The sequence below is a fragment of the Pezoporus flaviventris genome, unplaced genomic scaffold, assembly GCF_033815535.1.
Source record: "Pezoporus flaviventris isolate CSIRO_AGI_PZ_B2104156 unplaced genomic scaffold, CSIRO_AGI_Pfla_v1 ptg000066l, whole genome shotgun sequence".
In the NCBI taxonomy this organism is placed as follows: Eukaryota; Metazoa; Chordata; class Aves; order Psittaciformes; family Psittacidae; genus Pezoporus; species Pezoporus flaviventris.
Window position 1 is genome coordinate 2,758,936 of NW_026892614.1, and position 15,749 is coordinate 2,774,684.

At 44.0% G+C, this 15,749-nt stretch overlaps 1 protein-coding gene across 4 annotated transcripts in view; it reads right to left on the minus strand.

Annotated features, from left to right (window-relative positions):
* Nucleotides 1-102: 102 nt before the first annotated feature.
* The window catches only part of CMTR1 (cap methyltransferase 1), a 28,189-nt gene continuing 12,542 nt past the window's right edge, over nt 103-15,749 (minus strand). For all 4 annotated transcript variants that reach the window (XM_061470935.1, XM_061470936.1, XM_061470937.1 and 1 more), the window contains 15 exons: nt 14,821-14,939; nt 14,471-14,567; nt 13,082-13,214; nt 12,364-12,543; nt 11,900-11,956; nt 10,890-10,947; nt 10,176-10,244; nt 9,866-9,997; nt 9,245-9,367; nt 8,456-8,547; nt 7,768-7,836; nt 6,313-6,360; nt 5,645-5,757; nt 4,826-4,934; nt 103-3,085 (listed from right to left, as the gene is read on the minus strand). In XM_061470935.1, coding sequence (XP_061326919.1) covers nt 2,953-3,085; nt 4,826-4,934; nt 5,645-5,757; nt 6,313-6,360; nt 7,768-7,836; nt 8,456-8,547; nt 9,245-9,367; nt 9,866-9,997; nt 10,176-10,244; nt 10,890-10,947; nt 11,900-11,956; nt 12,364-12,543; nt 13,082-13,214; nt 14,471-14,567; nt 14,821-14,939 — 1,532 coding nt within the window. In that variant the 3' untranslated portion in view covers nt 103-2,952. The remainder of the gene's footprint in view (nt 3,086-4,825; nt 4,935-5,644; nt 5,758-6,312; nt 6,361-7,767; nt 7,837-8,455; nt 8,548-9,244; nt 9,368-9,865; nt 9,998-10,175; nt 10,245-10,889; nt 10,948-11,899; nt 11,957-12,363; nt 12,544-13,081; nt 13,215-14,470; nt 14,568-14,820; nt 14,940-15,749) is intronic.

Consider the following 15,749-nt stretch of genomic DNA (forward strand, 5'->3'; position numbering starts at 1 on the left):
TAAAAGGCGACTGCCTTGAAAATTCAACAGTGCAAGGCATTTCTGTCTCCACACTAACACACTGCCAGACAGAATTCTATGGGAAGCAAAGTGGACAAGCACTGTTGTAAACTAAAAGGGCTGTATTGGTAACAGAGACAATGAAAGCAGGAGTCAACACAAAATGATACACAGCCTAATGACAATACATTGTGCAATTAATGTACATCAACATTCTCTTCAGCAAGACCTTCCTCACCTCCTCTTCCCAACATAATCCCTCGATATCTACCCTGCAGCAGGGAAGCAAGTAGCATAGTGGCTCATGCTTGCCTTCTTGAAGGGGGATTCAGAATCATGGTTCAGTGCTTCAAAAATAAAACTAAGAAGCAAATTTGAATGAGGGACTGGAGGCAACTCCGTATACAGGAAGTATTTGTTCATAAGAGCTGGCCTGCAGGCTAATAGGGATTTATGTACCCTCAGAGGCCTACACTCACCCTGGTGTGCTTCCTAGTCACCCTCCTGGCTGCCAGCCCACAGGAGACCAAAGCCCTGAGTGGAGGACACAACACCTGGGAAAGGAGCCTGGCAATAGGAGCAGCATGCTTTTCTGGTATTGGAACAGCCTCAAGGCAGTTGGAAGTGTCCAAACTCAAATTACTGGTTGGTTTAAAAAGCCAACTGCACACAGGCCTAAAAACCACAGCTGGAAGTTCCTTACTCCTCTGGGACAGATTCTTCTGCATCCCTCATGGAATTGCCTTGCCTTAGCCAAAAACAACCTGCCTGTAACAAACTTCTTGTTCTTTGGGGGTAAGGCCCACCATTTCTTTCATACATGTTTTACCAACACTCAGGAGCTGCATTAACAGCATGCAGTCCCTCAGCTGCTCTGGTAGACCTGTGTCTGGGCACTAGTAATCACCACTATGAAAAGAGCTCTGAGCCATTTCACTTTGGCCAGAGCTTGAGAAGAAACAGAACAGCTCTGCTGCACAGTATTCAGGGCTACCTACTTGTAAGCTTACCTCCTCCAGCTTCCATTGACTTACAGGCTATGCCAGCTTCTGTGCTGCTCCTTCAGCCAGGGGCACAGTACTGCAGTGATCAAACCTGCAGATCATTTTCTCTCGTGTTGCAGCTGTTAATTTCATTTATACTAAACAGCAGAGAATTAATACATGGTTATATGAAGACAGTTTGCTTGGGAAGACATGGAAGTGCTCCAAGCTCAGATAGCACAGCCTACTTGTAGGATAACAACAAAGGAAGTAGGAACTGCGTGCTGAGAATGAGCACAAAACCTCTAACACATGATGCTGAGCATTAGAGGGTGGAGGTAGGACTTCAACATACCATCCTTGTGCTGGCTTCTCTGGGTGGGGTGCAGGGCACCCATGGACCTACAATGAAAACTTCCATGTCTTGATACATAAAGCTTGTTCAAATCATACATACGGGTGTGGAGAGAAAGAAACAAGAACCTAAACAAGTGCTACAGATTCTAGAACTATAGCTTTCTTTAAGGCACAGTTCAACCCCTAAATCAGTTTCCTCCCTACTGTCAATCTGTGTTTAAAAACAAGCCAAGAACAAAAAAAAGCAACCAAAAGGGGGTAGGGAGGGCAATTTTGCTGCTTGGCCAAAAGCAGTCGACTGTGTTATCTCCTGATTTATGTGGAAGACTTGGAAACAGTGCCATGGAAGCCAGAAGTGAAGGTAAAACATGCAGCAGAAGACAACTTTGAACCCAGCTCCAAAGGGCACATGGAACACTGTTGACACACAAATACCATGCTGACAGTTTCACAGCTCTGTGCCTTCACCCCAGATGCCATTCCAGGGCTGAATGAGACATGAAGAGTTTCAAAGCCCGCTTTGACATTTAAAAAGGAGAGTCAGGTAACCCTTCAGTGGGCACAGTCAGGGGACAGGATTTCTTCTGATTGACCAACATGGTTGAAGTCAAGATCTCTTTTCATGGAAGCCCTGCGGGTTTTTTTAACTAAGTCAGACATTGCCATCACTCCCTCTAAAGACCTTCAGCATCGCAACCTTCCTTTGTCTTCCTCCTGCATCCATTGCATTCCCTGAAGATGTGGGTAATAGTGTAGGGTACCAAGAACTAAAGTACCTTGGTCTTAGAAGTATGAGGCTTAGACATGTTCACAAATTAACCCCAGGCTGCTGGCTCAGGATCAGTCACTCATCTGGAGAGGGGAAATCCTTGTCACAGCAGCTTCTAGAGATCTGAGAAAGCCTTGGCACAGAGCACATCAAATCTGTGCCAGGAACTCTACTCATCACCTGCACTGGCCTTTGTCCAACAGGATACCATCACATAGGAATTGCCAGTGGGCAGCCAAGTGCCTTGGTAAGCAGAAATGTTGGAGACACCAGCAAGAATACATACTTGCATCCCAAACCCAGCGTTCACCAATGAGTGAACATGCTCCACTGGGTAGTGTAGGCCTTTGATGGGCCAAGGAGACAGATAGCTGCCAGGAACGATGCAGGGCCCCTTCAGTGTGCTGCTGCCCAGCTCTGCCCACCAAGACATCTCTGCTCCTTCCCACACTGTCAGGGAAGCATGAGGCTGGAGAGTTCTGGCATGTACAGGGCGCTCCACAAACCTCACTCACTGAATGTTTGAACAGGAGCAAACAAAACTGCCAGCCCCTTGGCCTCATGCATGCAGTAGGTCAGGACAAAAGGGCGTTTGGCCATGGTTCCAGGAGTCACCATGGGTACTCCAGCAGCAGGTGCTACCTGGGCCATCCACATATACACTGCCAGGGTAGAGCCTTGTTCTGTGCCTTCTGCATACAACCTGCTGGCTTGATCACCTCCAGGAAATGAGCTCTGGAGAAGATCAGGATAGAAGTTGTGGAACGTCCGTCCTCAGTCTCATCGGTTCCTGAAGAATCAAAGCTGGGCTCAGCCCCCCCTGCACCCCTCAAGGGAGCAGAGTTAGGGGAAGTGCGCTTGGATGAAAGACAAGACATCCTCCTTGGATAGCTTCTCTGGATCTTGCCTTTTCTGAGAGTCGTGCACTTTGACACCTTCCCCCCACTCCCAAAAGAGGCGGCTGTAATGGCAGACACTGTGGGCAGAGAGGAGAGCAACATTAGTTTGGCAGGGGAGAGGAGGGAAAACACTGTATCCTGACCACAAAGTGCACTAGAGAGACAACTGCCCTAGCAATTGGAGGCACACAGAGATATTCTGCCTAAGGGTTGCCTTAGAAAAAGACCAGTGCATTCATTCAGCTTACAAAGGCTATAGTCCTTAAGGCAACTTCCAAGTCTAAGAGATTTCCATGGAAACAAACATGTTAATTCTAGCTTCAGTCCAGATTTAGTTCAGCATTTGCTGGAAGGAGACATGTCATTAGGGAAAAACCTTCCTCCTCCCCCAGCTCCGAGTTTTTGAGCAGAAACTGTCATTACAGGCAATGGAGAGGCTTTAATGAAGAATTCAGAAAGCCTGCCAGCAGCAGCAATCTAATCATTCACCACAAACCTACTAGAATCAGTAATAGTTGTCCTGTGGAGCTTTGCAAACGAACAGCACTTCACACTGTACAAAACCAGCTAGGATCATCCCCTTCTTCCCCTGGTGTGAAATCACCAGCTCCACTTGGCTGCTGACAGCTCTGGTCCTACAATGCCATCTCTCACGCCGTCCACCCCACACATCCCTCCCTCACGGCATCACCACAGTCCCAGCCATAATGAAAACAGAGCTGCTAATTACTGACAACAGAGCAGCCTTTAGTTTTGTACAACTACCGACACTTAATATTCATAGCTTATTTAGTGCCACTGTTCTAACAAAGCAGTACTAGCACAGCGACAAAAGCACATGTCAGTGGCTAATTACAGACACATTAGTACTTACTAACCACAACACCACACATCCTTTCTGGAGTCCCCTACAAGCACTCCCTCCACCTCCTCAGGTGTCCATGCTGACCTATTTCAGAATGCACAGGCAGAACACTAAGCCCATCCTGACAAGTGAATGGAAAAAGCATCCAGTGCCTCTGCTTTTTAAGCCTGTTCTTCAATTTCGATGGTTAAGGAAAGGTTAAGGATTCTTAAGAGCACTGCTGTAGGGTAAGTAAGGAGATTCAAAGTGAGAATGTCAGAAACCTTCTTTCCTATCAAGCTCAGAGGCACAGTCCTGGGTACTGGCATCTCTTGAGACCACCCGAGCACAAGGGGTGCAGAACATCTCCACCCAAGAGACCTCAAATATCACAAACTCAGAATTTGCTGTACTTAACGGCATGGGCTTAGCCTAGTACTCGACGGATACAGATGGGGTTCAGCAGCCACAATGTTAATGGCTGTCCACTGACAAGCCACTCCATCTTTTCCCAAGAAGCCACTGCTTTTCTCTCCCACACTCTCTTTAAACAGCTCCCAGCTGCCTACAGCTTATTGCACAGCCTGGGCTAAATGAAGTGGGATTTGCTCTTACATTATCAACTTCCAACCAAGCATCGTAAAATATAGACATGCAGCAAATTACAGTTACTGGGCTCAATTTCCATTTCCCCGTGTGCAGGGAGGTTCAGTAACTTGCACGCTGCTGCAGACCGGGGAGCAAAGTTGAGATGTGTGTTATTCATAGCAATTAATTGCAAACCCCACGAATCCAGATCAAGAATCATCTGAAAGTATGAGAAGGTGCCAGCTCCTGCAGCACACCCTGCTGGTGTCTAAGCTGCGCCTGCACTGCAGATGACTACAAGAACAGAGCAGAACTCCCTTCCAAATACCCAGACACACACACACACATCTGTTCTTCCATAGCCACAGCTCTGGCCTGTACTCACTGAAAGGGTGCGATGGATTCAGAAGGGAGGTTGTATGTTGTGTTCTTAGTTATCTTGTTGAAGAAGAATTTCTTCTTGGAGTTTTTGCTGTATGCCATTGTCCAGGGATCTTGCAGAAGAGTCACAGGGATCAGACAGAAAATGGCAAGATGGGAGGGAAGCACAGTATCAATACACATATAGTGCAAGCAAGGAGGAGGAATCTGTAATAACTGATTCTTTTCTTACTCCTTTCTCCTTTCCTCCCCCAAGAAGACCTGCTTTCCAAGCTGTTCTCTATTCACTGAGAAAATTCCCTTCTTCCTGCATGTAAAGTTGACATTCCAAATAGAATATTTCCATGTAGTACTACTCGGGAAAATAGCTTCTTGATGAAAAAAAAATATGATCTCATTAAAAAAAGAAAGTCATCAGTCATGTAAAGAAATGAAATCACCCAAACAATAGCTAACTGAGATGCAACAGAAAAACCTATCATATAAATACCCGAAACTTTATCATAGAATCATAGAATGGCTTGGGTTGGAAGGGACCTTAAAAGATCATCCAGTTCCAACCCCTGCTATAGGCAGGGACACCTTCCTCTAGACTGAGTTGCTCCAAGCCCTGTCCAACTTGGCCTTGAGCACTGCCAGGGATGGGGCAGCCCAGCTGCTTATTCAAATCCAACCTGCCCTCATTACATGCAGTTAATCTCTAGTCATTGGAATACTCACATTAATTTTTTTACCCAGTTACAAGAGGAGCAAGCCTGGTCAATACTTTTTACTTGAAGATACAAAGAAAAGTTAAACAAGAGCAAAGATACTCTCTTCCTACCATTCACAGTCCGTACAATGTAGAGTCCTGTGGGCACAAAGTGCCGGTCATCTCGGCCAGTGTAGGACAGCCGTGGTATTCCCCTTGAACTCTTGATGACTTTCATCTCTAACCTAAATGTTGAGAGAAGGCAGTGACAGAAATTCCCTGTTTCTTCCTTTACTATCCTCTTGCACTCAACATGCAACCTGCATGTGCATGTCCTCCCCAGAGGGTCACAGTGAAAACTGGCAGCACCGCACCTAACAGGGCAAAATCACCACATCCTGGAGAATTTGGTTTCTTGCCTCCCCCAACATGGCTAGAGAAACCAGCCAGAGCTGTCTAGATCACGTAAGAAATTAAGTGCTGCAGTGAAGGATCTGTGACCATCTACCACACTCAGTCCAAAAAGCATTCCCATTTCAGGTATGAACTCTTCATCGTTCAAGCCACAGATACTTCTGCACACAAACTCAAGTGCCATTCATACTCTTACCATTGTAAAGCCACTGGCCACATTTACAGCATTAGAACTCAGGAGGATGATGCTCTGAGCCACCGGCTGCGTGAGCTTTTAACAGCTTTCTCTAGGACTCCTCAAGCAGATTAACACATCCCTCACATTCCTGTGCACTGGTGGCTGATAACCTCAATGGGCCCTAAAGTGTCTCACTTGTGCTGCTCACCTCACAAAAATCTTCTCTATTTCCTCCAATCTGTAAACTTCCTTCACTCTGGGGAGAAAAGACAAATAACGTGATTTAAAAATATTTCAACTGTCCTCTTTTTCTGTCCCAGCTACAGGGAGCTGCCAGTTCATTTTGTACAGCAGGAGGTGGTCAGGCATGACTGAGGTCCACCCTTCTCATCAATCCAGTCCCTTACTTCTCCTGCTTGAGAAAACCCGATATGTGCATGCAGTGCATGCTCGTAAGCAGCATATGAGCCTCCTCGATGCATTTTTACTTTAGGCTGGGTATACACAAGAGGAATGACAACAAAAGTCAGGTGCTTTTGTTTTCCCATAAGGCAAATTCACCAAGGTCAGCCCCAGGCAGGTTCTGGCCTCAGCATGCTACCCTCACAGTAAAACTGAACTGCCTGATCCTCACCATCGACGTCCTCAAGGATGCCACAAACTCGTGTTTTACCCTGAGGAAAAAACAGCTTTTTGTAAAAAAATAAAAATTAGTAAAGATTATTTGGAGCCATCACTCTTACTATGTCAAACTGCTTTTGGTTTTGTTGTTCTGAGACACAAAAAGACAATCAAAAAGCTTCAAAAGCACTGCCTCTGATCTGACACCCTAACCACCTATTTCCTACATGCTGCTACAAGCATCAGGCTTCAAAAAGTAGTTTGAGCAGGAAAGGACCCCTCTACAACCCATTTCTACAGCTCTCCTTCTTACTTCACCTTCAGCCCTCCCCAGCATTTTGAGCTGCTTCTGTTACTGCAACTGTCTGTCTTGAGTTTCACTGAGATCCCACTCATTATCATTCATTGAGCCACCAAGGAGAACATCCTCTTTCCCTTCCTCCAGCTTCTCTCACAGTATCACAGCATTTCTAGCTTCTGAGACAGAAGCTGTTTTATTCACAGTAACTGTCTGATACCCAGCACAATGATGCTCTTATGCTCCACTGTAGCAGAATTAATGAAATGGAAGGTCAGGAAGCAACCAAAGCTGAAGCTCTTTGTCAGGAACTTTTATGGGATTGCAAGGAAAGCCTTCTCCTCAGGCTAAGTATTTGGAGATTGTAAATACTGGTCAGCACTTCATTTATATACTAGCAGTCAGTATTTCTGTACTGCTGCTGACCCTTCAGGGCAGACAAGGACATAGAAGTCTTTGCAATGATTAAGCTAACTGGGTGATAGACCTACTACAGCACATATTTGAAATCAGCACCAGCCAATCCACCTGTAATGAAAACAAGACTATCATATGTGAAATGAGGGCACAACTTCTCCACTATCAATCTTTATCTTAGATATTTTAAGGGCTTTCATCCTCTTTCCACTGAACGTAACTGTGAATTTCAACTTGAAATTTAACTCTCCTTCAGTTCCTTATCTTCATCCTCCAACACACCAAAACCAAAGCACACCAGGCTGAAGAAAGGAGTCCTCAACTCACCGGATGGGGTTCATATCTGGCCGACTAGGTTTAGACACAGCTTTGACAAACTTCTCTGCCAGCTGAATCCTGAATGAAAACAGAAGGAGAATCCAGGAATCTAGCAAGATCTTTGGCACAGCAGCTAGCTAACGGTTTCAGCAGAATACCTGACTGGACACTTCAGTACATGCTCCACTGCTAGCCTAATGAGTACTGAGCAACTATTTTCACCCTGTCCTCCCAGCTCAGTGCTGAGTGATACTGCCTATTATCCATTCAGAATGGGTCTCCATAGCTCCCCACTGCAAGCCCACATGCTGCTGAACACATTGGTGTATCAGCAGGAAAGCAGGACTAGTAGAGACACCATGTCCCCAAGGAAGGAAACAGAGGCTTGTTCCTTCTCCCTCACCCTGTTGTCTGCTATGCTCATTCATACTCCCCGGATGCTCAGTTTACCCAGACTGAGCCTGACGCACCCCAGACTAAGAAAGGAGCGAGACCTGCCCTCATACAGAGAAGGTACAGCTGGAAAAGGCTATAAATACTTCAACTTCAGAGCGGGTTCATTCACAGTTCATCTTTATATCAGTGTTTCAGCTGAATGCACTTGCCTCCCTGTACTCAGCATTCTGCTTCTACTGTGAACAATGTTTCTCAGTTGCTCCTACTCACATACAAGAAGCTTCTCCAAGATCCTACATACCTCTGGTTGAAATGCTGCTTTCGAACATCGCTCCCATTCAGCACCAAGACATCAAGGATGTGGATAGCACTGATTTTTCTCTGGGCTTTCCCCTGTGGAGGGCAATAGAGAAATCTACTGATCAGACTTCTGCTATTTTAGTTTTGATTTGTAGCCTATTTTTTGACAGGACATCATTCTCTTCTAGCAAGAAAACACCTTTCCTCAATACTAGAAACACACAATTCCCTGCTACCCATTATAGAGTAACACACCGTCCTCCAAGAACTGCTGTACCCCAACTACACAGTTCTGTCTCAGAGGAGAGAGAGAGGGCAGGACCACAGATGCCATCACGAGCTCTCTGTTCCTTATCAGGTACCACAGCAAGTGTGCACTGCAGCATCCTCATCTGAGATGCCAGAGGACAGGTAAAGTCCCAGGCAGCAGTGACCTATGCTGTGAATACACCATGAGAATCTTTTCCCCAAGGCAAAGACTGCAAACACTACTGAGCAGTTATGCACTCAGAGAGCCATAAACACATTACATCATGTTGGCAATGTCATCTGCTACTGCATGTACGACAACAGTAGTGCGTCCGGTCCAAAGTGTTAAGAGTTCATATCTCTAGCACTGGACAGAAAGAAGGAACTTAATCCAAAAGAGTTTCTCTAAAGATCATATACAAAAAAACCAACCTTGCACCTGGCACAGATGGAATACTTATTCTGCAGTATGTTACAGAGAATAGGTGAAACTGCTCATTGTGTTTGCAGCCGTTTGGTAAAGGAGAGAATAGACTCCTACCTCTCCTTTCAGCTCATGAACAATCTCCACAGAGAGAAGGGTATCTCGTGGCAGCTCCGTTTTCAAATCCAGCTTTGTCCAGCGGTCTGACTGGCGACCATCCCAAGTGTAGATCTGCGATTTCTGTGTGTAGAAAGCAAAGTCAGATTCAGCCAAAGCTTCATGAGGGCAGGGGTGAGAGATCTCTGAATAACTGCAGAACAGCCCTCAGAGAATCTTTTTGTCCTAGGCTGTCATAAGCAGTTTCTTTGTCAGAATTTTCAAGAAAGAACCTTAATCTCTACAACAAAGGATCAAAAACACTTGTTCTAATCTGGCAGTGACTTTTCATACCCACAGAAAAAAACAGAAATAGAACACCTTCAAAAGGACAGTGAAGATAATTAGAGACACTAGAAAGTTTACAGGTCTCTGTGTAGCCTGCAATTATAAAACCAGGGTTAATTAGTGTGAAAGGCAGTGGAGTCACAAAAAAGAACTATAAAATAACTAGTCTGAGGGACTGCTGATGGGGATCCTTTCTGGCCTTTAAGGACAGGAAAGGATGGGCTTGAAACTGCAAGGCAGAATAGCAGCACTGAAATGAACCAGCAAAACTCCCAGACTGTTCTCAGCACTTACCCCTAGCCCCAAGAGGAACTTCTGCTCGCTTCCAGAAACCATACACCGGTAATCTAACACTTGGCGAATTTTCTCCAGTGTACTGGAATTTAGAGGTGTTGGTTTGTAGCTGAAGGTATCGATGTCCATCCCCTAAAAAGCAAAGTATGGAAAAAGCAGATTAGACACAATACATCAACAAGTAGGTAAATGAAACTTCTACGTAGAACAATGATCCATAGAACTAGCTGCTTCTTCCTCTGTTCATTCCTATGGGGAAGGTTCTGTTTGTATGAAAGGACTTGGAACATGCTTCCAGGTAAAGTCTCACCTGGATCAGCTCAAAGAACTTGGACTTTGGATCTGAAGATGAAGGTGCAACACGAGCCTGATCAGGAATCTGAAAACAAATCCAAATAATTGATAAGTATTGGGCTTTTGACACATTCGTAAGAACCCTTCTGGTTCCAACACATGACAGAACATCCTGCCCCTGAATCCCATTTCTTGGAATTCCAGTTCCTAATAAGGTAATCTGTCAAATAAAAGGTCTCATGTGTTTTGCACATTTAATGTAGGCATACCAGATCTCTTGGGAAACAACAGGCAAATTCAGAAAGTTTCAGACTAAATCTTTGATTTATGCATGTTTTGGTGAAATACTGTTTCACTGAAGTCACACAATTACCCTGTGAAACTGCTTTCCAGATCTATGGCCCCACTGCATTCAAAAGCTCAGAAAACTGCAGGCTCCTCAACAAGACCTTTTGGAGAGCTCTGCTGCTTGGGAACTAGCTGCTGAGTTCACTCTGTGTGTGATGAAATATTCTGAACTGCAGCAAAGAAGCCTCCTCAGTTAAGCCATACACATAATGAATCAGAAACATCCTGTTGGCTTACATAAACAGCTTGAAATGGTCTCTGACTTTCCCACAAGACAACATACTAAACCTCTGGCTATAAAGTCCTATCTGTACTGCAGCTCCATTCTTGTTTCACCACAGCAAGACACCTTCACGACCTCCCCGCTTGGCAGCTTGCTTACCCCCCATAGCTGGAGACACTCCTTTCGGATTTCAGCCTGCCGTGGCTCCATCAGCGTCCTAGATAAAGGCAGCAGACTGTTAAGATAGTGAAACTTCCCTACTCTTGCAGCATTACATATCCCCGCCCTATAAGACATACATCTTTCAGTGTTTGGCTTGGGAATGACAAACATGCACTGTTTCTCAACCGGTTACACAAAAGAGGATGCTGTCTTCTTTTCCCACCCTTCACCCACCTCCAATGCCCATGTTCAGCTATGTTTCATGGCTTGCACTACTGATCAGCAGCTATCACTTCATCTGATGGAAGTACACTGGGCATCAAGATTTTCACAAGTTATTCATTAGTATGAACTTGTGCTAATCCCCCAAAGCTGGGTACATAGCACAACTCACAAATAGTAATGAAGGCCTGCTGAAAGCCACAGAAATAAAACAGTTTCAATGTTAGGATTGACTCCTGGCTACCAGACTCACTCAACTTTTCTACTACATATTATCTCTAAATGACACCTGAACAGGAAAGTTATGCCAGGGAAACAGCTATGCATTGCAATGGCTTTAGTTTTAGGCAAGGAATTCCCATCATCAGTTTTAGGTAATTCTAGGTATGTAACTTAGATGCTTTGAATTGCCCCTGGAAAATGAAGAGCTATGAACCACACCCAGATGGTTACTGTAGAATTGAACATACCAGCTGGAAGTTACTTCTCTGCTTACATTCCTGCTAAGAAGCAGACCCACTTACGGTAATTAGAAAATCATGCAATGCTTGGAAGCCTTCTCAACAAAGGTGATAATAGACCATCAACTTTCAGGAATCCTCCAGCCACCTACATGTTTCTGCAAATAACTCAAACTGAGCTACCCAAAAGCACTCTTTACTTCGCTGGCTCCAAAGACCAAGCCAAGTAACAGCTCAAGTCAAGAACACATTAAAGAAGGGCAAAACAATTCATTTACAGCAGGTTAATTCAGTCTTCACCAAAAGCCAGAGGAATATACTCACGTGTCTTGAACAAAGGCACGAATTTTTGCTAATGCCTTTATCTGAACTTTGCAGTGGCTGAAAGAGAGAACAAGTTTCAATCAGGAAGCAAGTTAACTGCCACCAAGATTGTTCTACTGTTCAAAACAAGGAAGAGTGTTGGGACAACAGGAGGAAACCAGTCTGATCCTTAGAACAGTGATGGATCATTACCAACCTGATTGAAAATGTCAGGAAGGCCACTGGGAAGAACTAGGCAGTAGCCTCCTTTCTTTGCTAGACAGTACTCGGGGGCCAGTCACTAACAGTATATAGCATTTTTCTCTGCATGAGGTACCTCTGCTCTGCTAAGCCTCCTAGAAGGCAAAAGCAGAGCAGTGTAGCACCATCAACAAGTACCTCCAGGAGTGCAAGAAGCTACATCTGAAAGCCGTATTGATTAACCTGCCTACAGGCAGCAGCTCTCATTGCCCACAGGCACTCACTTTTCATTGGACTGGACAATGTAATCATAGAAATCCTGGTCGCCTTTGATTACATTCAGTGGGACAACAAGGTTCACATCTACATCTGAATTACGCAGCTGGTTGAGTCTGATGTTCACCATGAAGAGATAGTCCCGCACATCATCAATTCCCAGCTTTAAGCCTTTGCATATCATGTACCTGTAGAGCAAGGAAGAGAGATCACATGGGTTCACATCTTCCACACAACTAACTTTTTAGCCACACTCCCATTATCAGGACAGTTTCCCAAATCACAGGAATTTTTTCCTCCTGGGTATCCCTACGAAGGTGCAATCTTACCTATCACAAAGTGATTATACATTTCCTATGCTCTGGAAAGACTGGGAAACTCAGCCCTATTGAAAAGCCCCACAGATCTCCCTCAAGTAGTAAATCAATTCTGCTAAACTTGACAGGTACAATGATAACACATATAGTATGTGCTAGCTTGACTGGAACCACAGCTGTTTCATGCAAAACAGTTCAACTGCTTTCTCCCCAGAAAGGTAATTTGGCCAGTATCTTCTTTACCTTGTCAAAAATCATAATTTGCTAAGCATGTGAAATGTTTCCTCCTCCAAGACAGCTGCCAACTGAGGCAGCTCACAGACCTTCCACTAGACTTACCCAAATCAATCTATCACTGTATTTAGAGGATAGGGTTTCTTTAACAGTCCCTCATGCTCAAGAATCTCACCTCTCCGAGTTGGCAGGGCGGCTTGTCACAGGTTTAAAGATACACACTCGCTCAAAGCAGCAATACAGCAGATAAATAAGTCCCACACTGAATGGAGTGAAGAGGTCAAAGGTTTTGCAGACAAAATGTCCTCCTGGGAAACAAACAAACAAAAAAAAAAAACAACAACAAAAAAAAACAAACCAGAAGAAGCACACCTATACCAGCAGATAATAAGGGAACAAGGAGATAGCAGGCACCTCAATAAGCTTGTCTTCTGCAGAACTGGTAAGACTATTTTTATACAATTAAACAGCAACTAAACCATACTCCTGAAGCGGGCCAGTGGGGCTCCATGAACCATCTTCCTCATATTTCTGCAGCACAGCAAAAAGCATTTTCCTGACCAGGATCAAATCAGTATGCATGCTCTCTCATGAGCAAATCTTCTCTCTATGCCCCCATCTTCTCCTTCCAGGCCCAAACTGTGCCCTATAGCATGGCAGCATGCTATGCAAAAGTCTCAATGGAACCTGAGCTCTAATATGTGCAACAAGAAACCTCAGGCTGGAGAAGAAAACTAACAGATGTTATCTAAATAGAATAACTTGCCATCTAGAAAGAAAAGGGTCTATGTTGCCCCTTGCCTTCAAACAAGATTCACAATTTCCCCAAGGAAAAAGCAGTCTTACAGAGCTATTATCTATCCAGACAGGAAACACTTAAAGAAGGTTGCTCCTTTTCCCACATCACATTTGAGACTACTGCCATGTAGATCATCGCCTTAGGTACTTCTAAACATAGGGCACAAGATAAATGATAACTTAATGAGCGTTTTTATCTTCTGTAGCAATGCCAAAGGCTAACTGTATTCAGCAGAAGGGAGTCATCAAAACCAGATGGAGCTGTCATGTCCATCATTCAGCAACAATAAGGTATAGCTAAGACAATGTGAGGCATCATCTTGTTCTGATCACAGAGATGGCATATTTAAAGGAGAAAAAACACAAATTAGAGGCAAGGATGAACTGGATAAACACTACACTTTGTTCCAAACAGAGAGTACTGCTAGAGTATTCAGGAAGCAGTTGGTCCAGCTAGTGCCATAAAACTCAGATATAATGTCCAGTTATCACACCAGTGACCTTAGCCCAAGTCTTCTACATAACATATTGTAAGAGCTTTAAACTAATGCATTTTACCTCATGCTTGTAATTAAAGCGTGATAGACAGATATATCTGTCCTAGTTCTCTTTGCTTTGTGACAACCATCTCAGGATGTACGCGTACACATTCAATTCTGTGCAACTAAGCCTCACTGCAGAGTGGACTTCATAGAATGTTAATATTCTTCCACAATTCCACCTACATCTTTGAGAATGAGGAAGAAGATGAATGGATAAAACATACCTGTCCGGACAATGGACAGTGCTGTAAGGAACTGGCAAAGCATGAGCTGTTTGCTCAGAATTTCTTGCAGATTCTCCTGACCCTCCACTGAGAAACCCTGCAAAGCACGTAGCATGTGATTAGTATATCCACACATCTGTCAGTCAACCAAAGGATTCTGTGCAGCTATATCACAGAATTATGGTCATTTCTGTTTCTTTCAGAGAAAAACCACTGCCACTGGGAATTTTAATGACATGCCTTGAAGAATTTCACATTGTAACTATGGACACATGTCAAATATCCTACTATATGCAGACTGAGGTAACATTTTTGGTCATTAGAGCAAGAAGAAAAAGAAATGGACCAACCCCATCAGCCATTAAGAAATGCACTCCCTTTTGATCAGTATTGTCCAAAACAAAATTCCGGAAAGCCGTAATGTTCTCTGGGCGAGTGATGTCTCCATCTCCATCAATCCCTCCCTCTCCTAAGGGAAGCAGAAGAGACAATTACTAACATGCCTGCAAGTTCTGACAAAAGATCAGTATGTGCAGGTGATCTATTGTATTCAATTAACATTTAGTCAGCCAATTACACAGACCTTGAGAGGAGAATAAGCATTAATACATTCCCTTGTTCACCACCAGAGATGCCAGTTAATTTAGGAAAATTATCCAGATTGTGTGGTCAGGGCTAGAAAAAGCCATATAACAGCCATGCTCAACTGATGAGTTGTACATCAGCCTCAGCAAAAGACAAATCATTTGCTGCCCTTCCCCGAGATAAGAACTGATGACACAACAACACAATATTCAGATCCAAGTAGGAGCAACACATAGTTGAACCTACTAAAAAAAAATATGTAAGGTCCAACCTCACTGCACAGCTCACCTGTTAATAACAGGTTTTCACTGACAAGGCAAATTATTTACATTATGTATTAGCAACATTATGCTAAGTATTCAAAGCATTCCAAAGAAACACAATACTCTATTTCCAAACACAGTGTAATCCTGAATTTTAAAACAAGCAATGCCAAAATAACCCTCTGAAAAAGTTTATAAAAGGAAATAAGGTTTGTGCATGAGTGTTTGCAGTTTTCCCATATGCTTCTTTCTAAAAAGAGATACATTGTCCTCCAGCTTGGTGTTTTAGAATGCTAGTCTAAGGTGTAGTCTAGAGCTCAAGAATGATAACTTGAAATTCTATTTTGTGTTAGTCCCTATATATCTTCTGCAACTACAGTTCTATTAACTGAACTGGAAGACTAGAAAGCTGCGGAGTTCAGGATGCATTA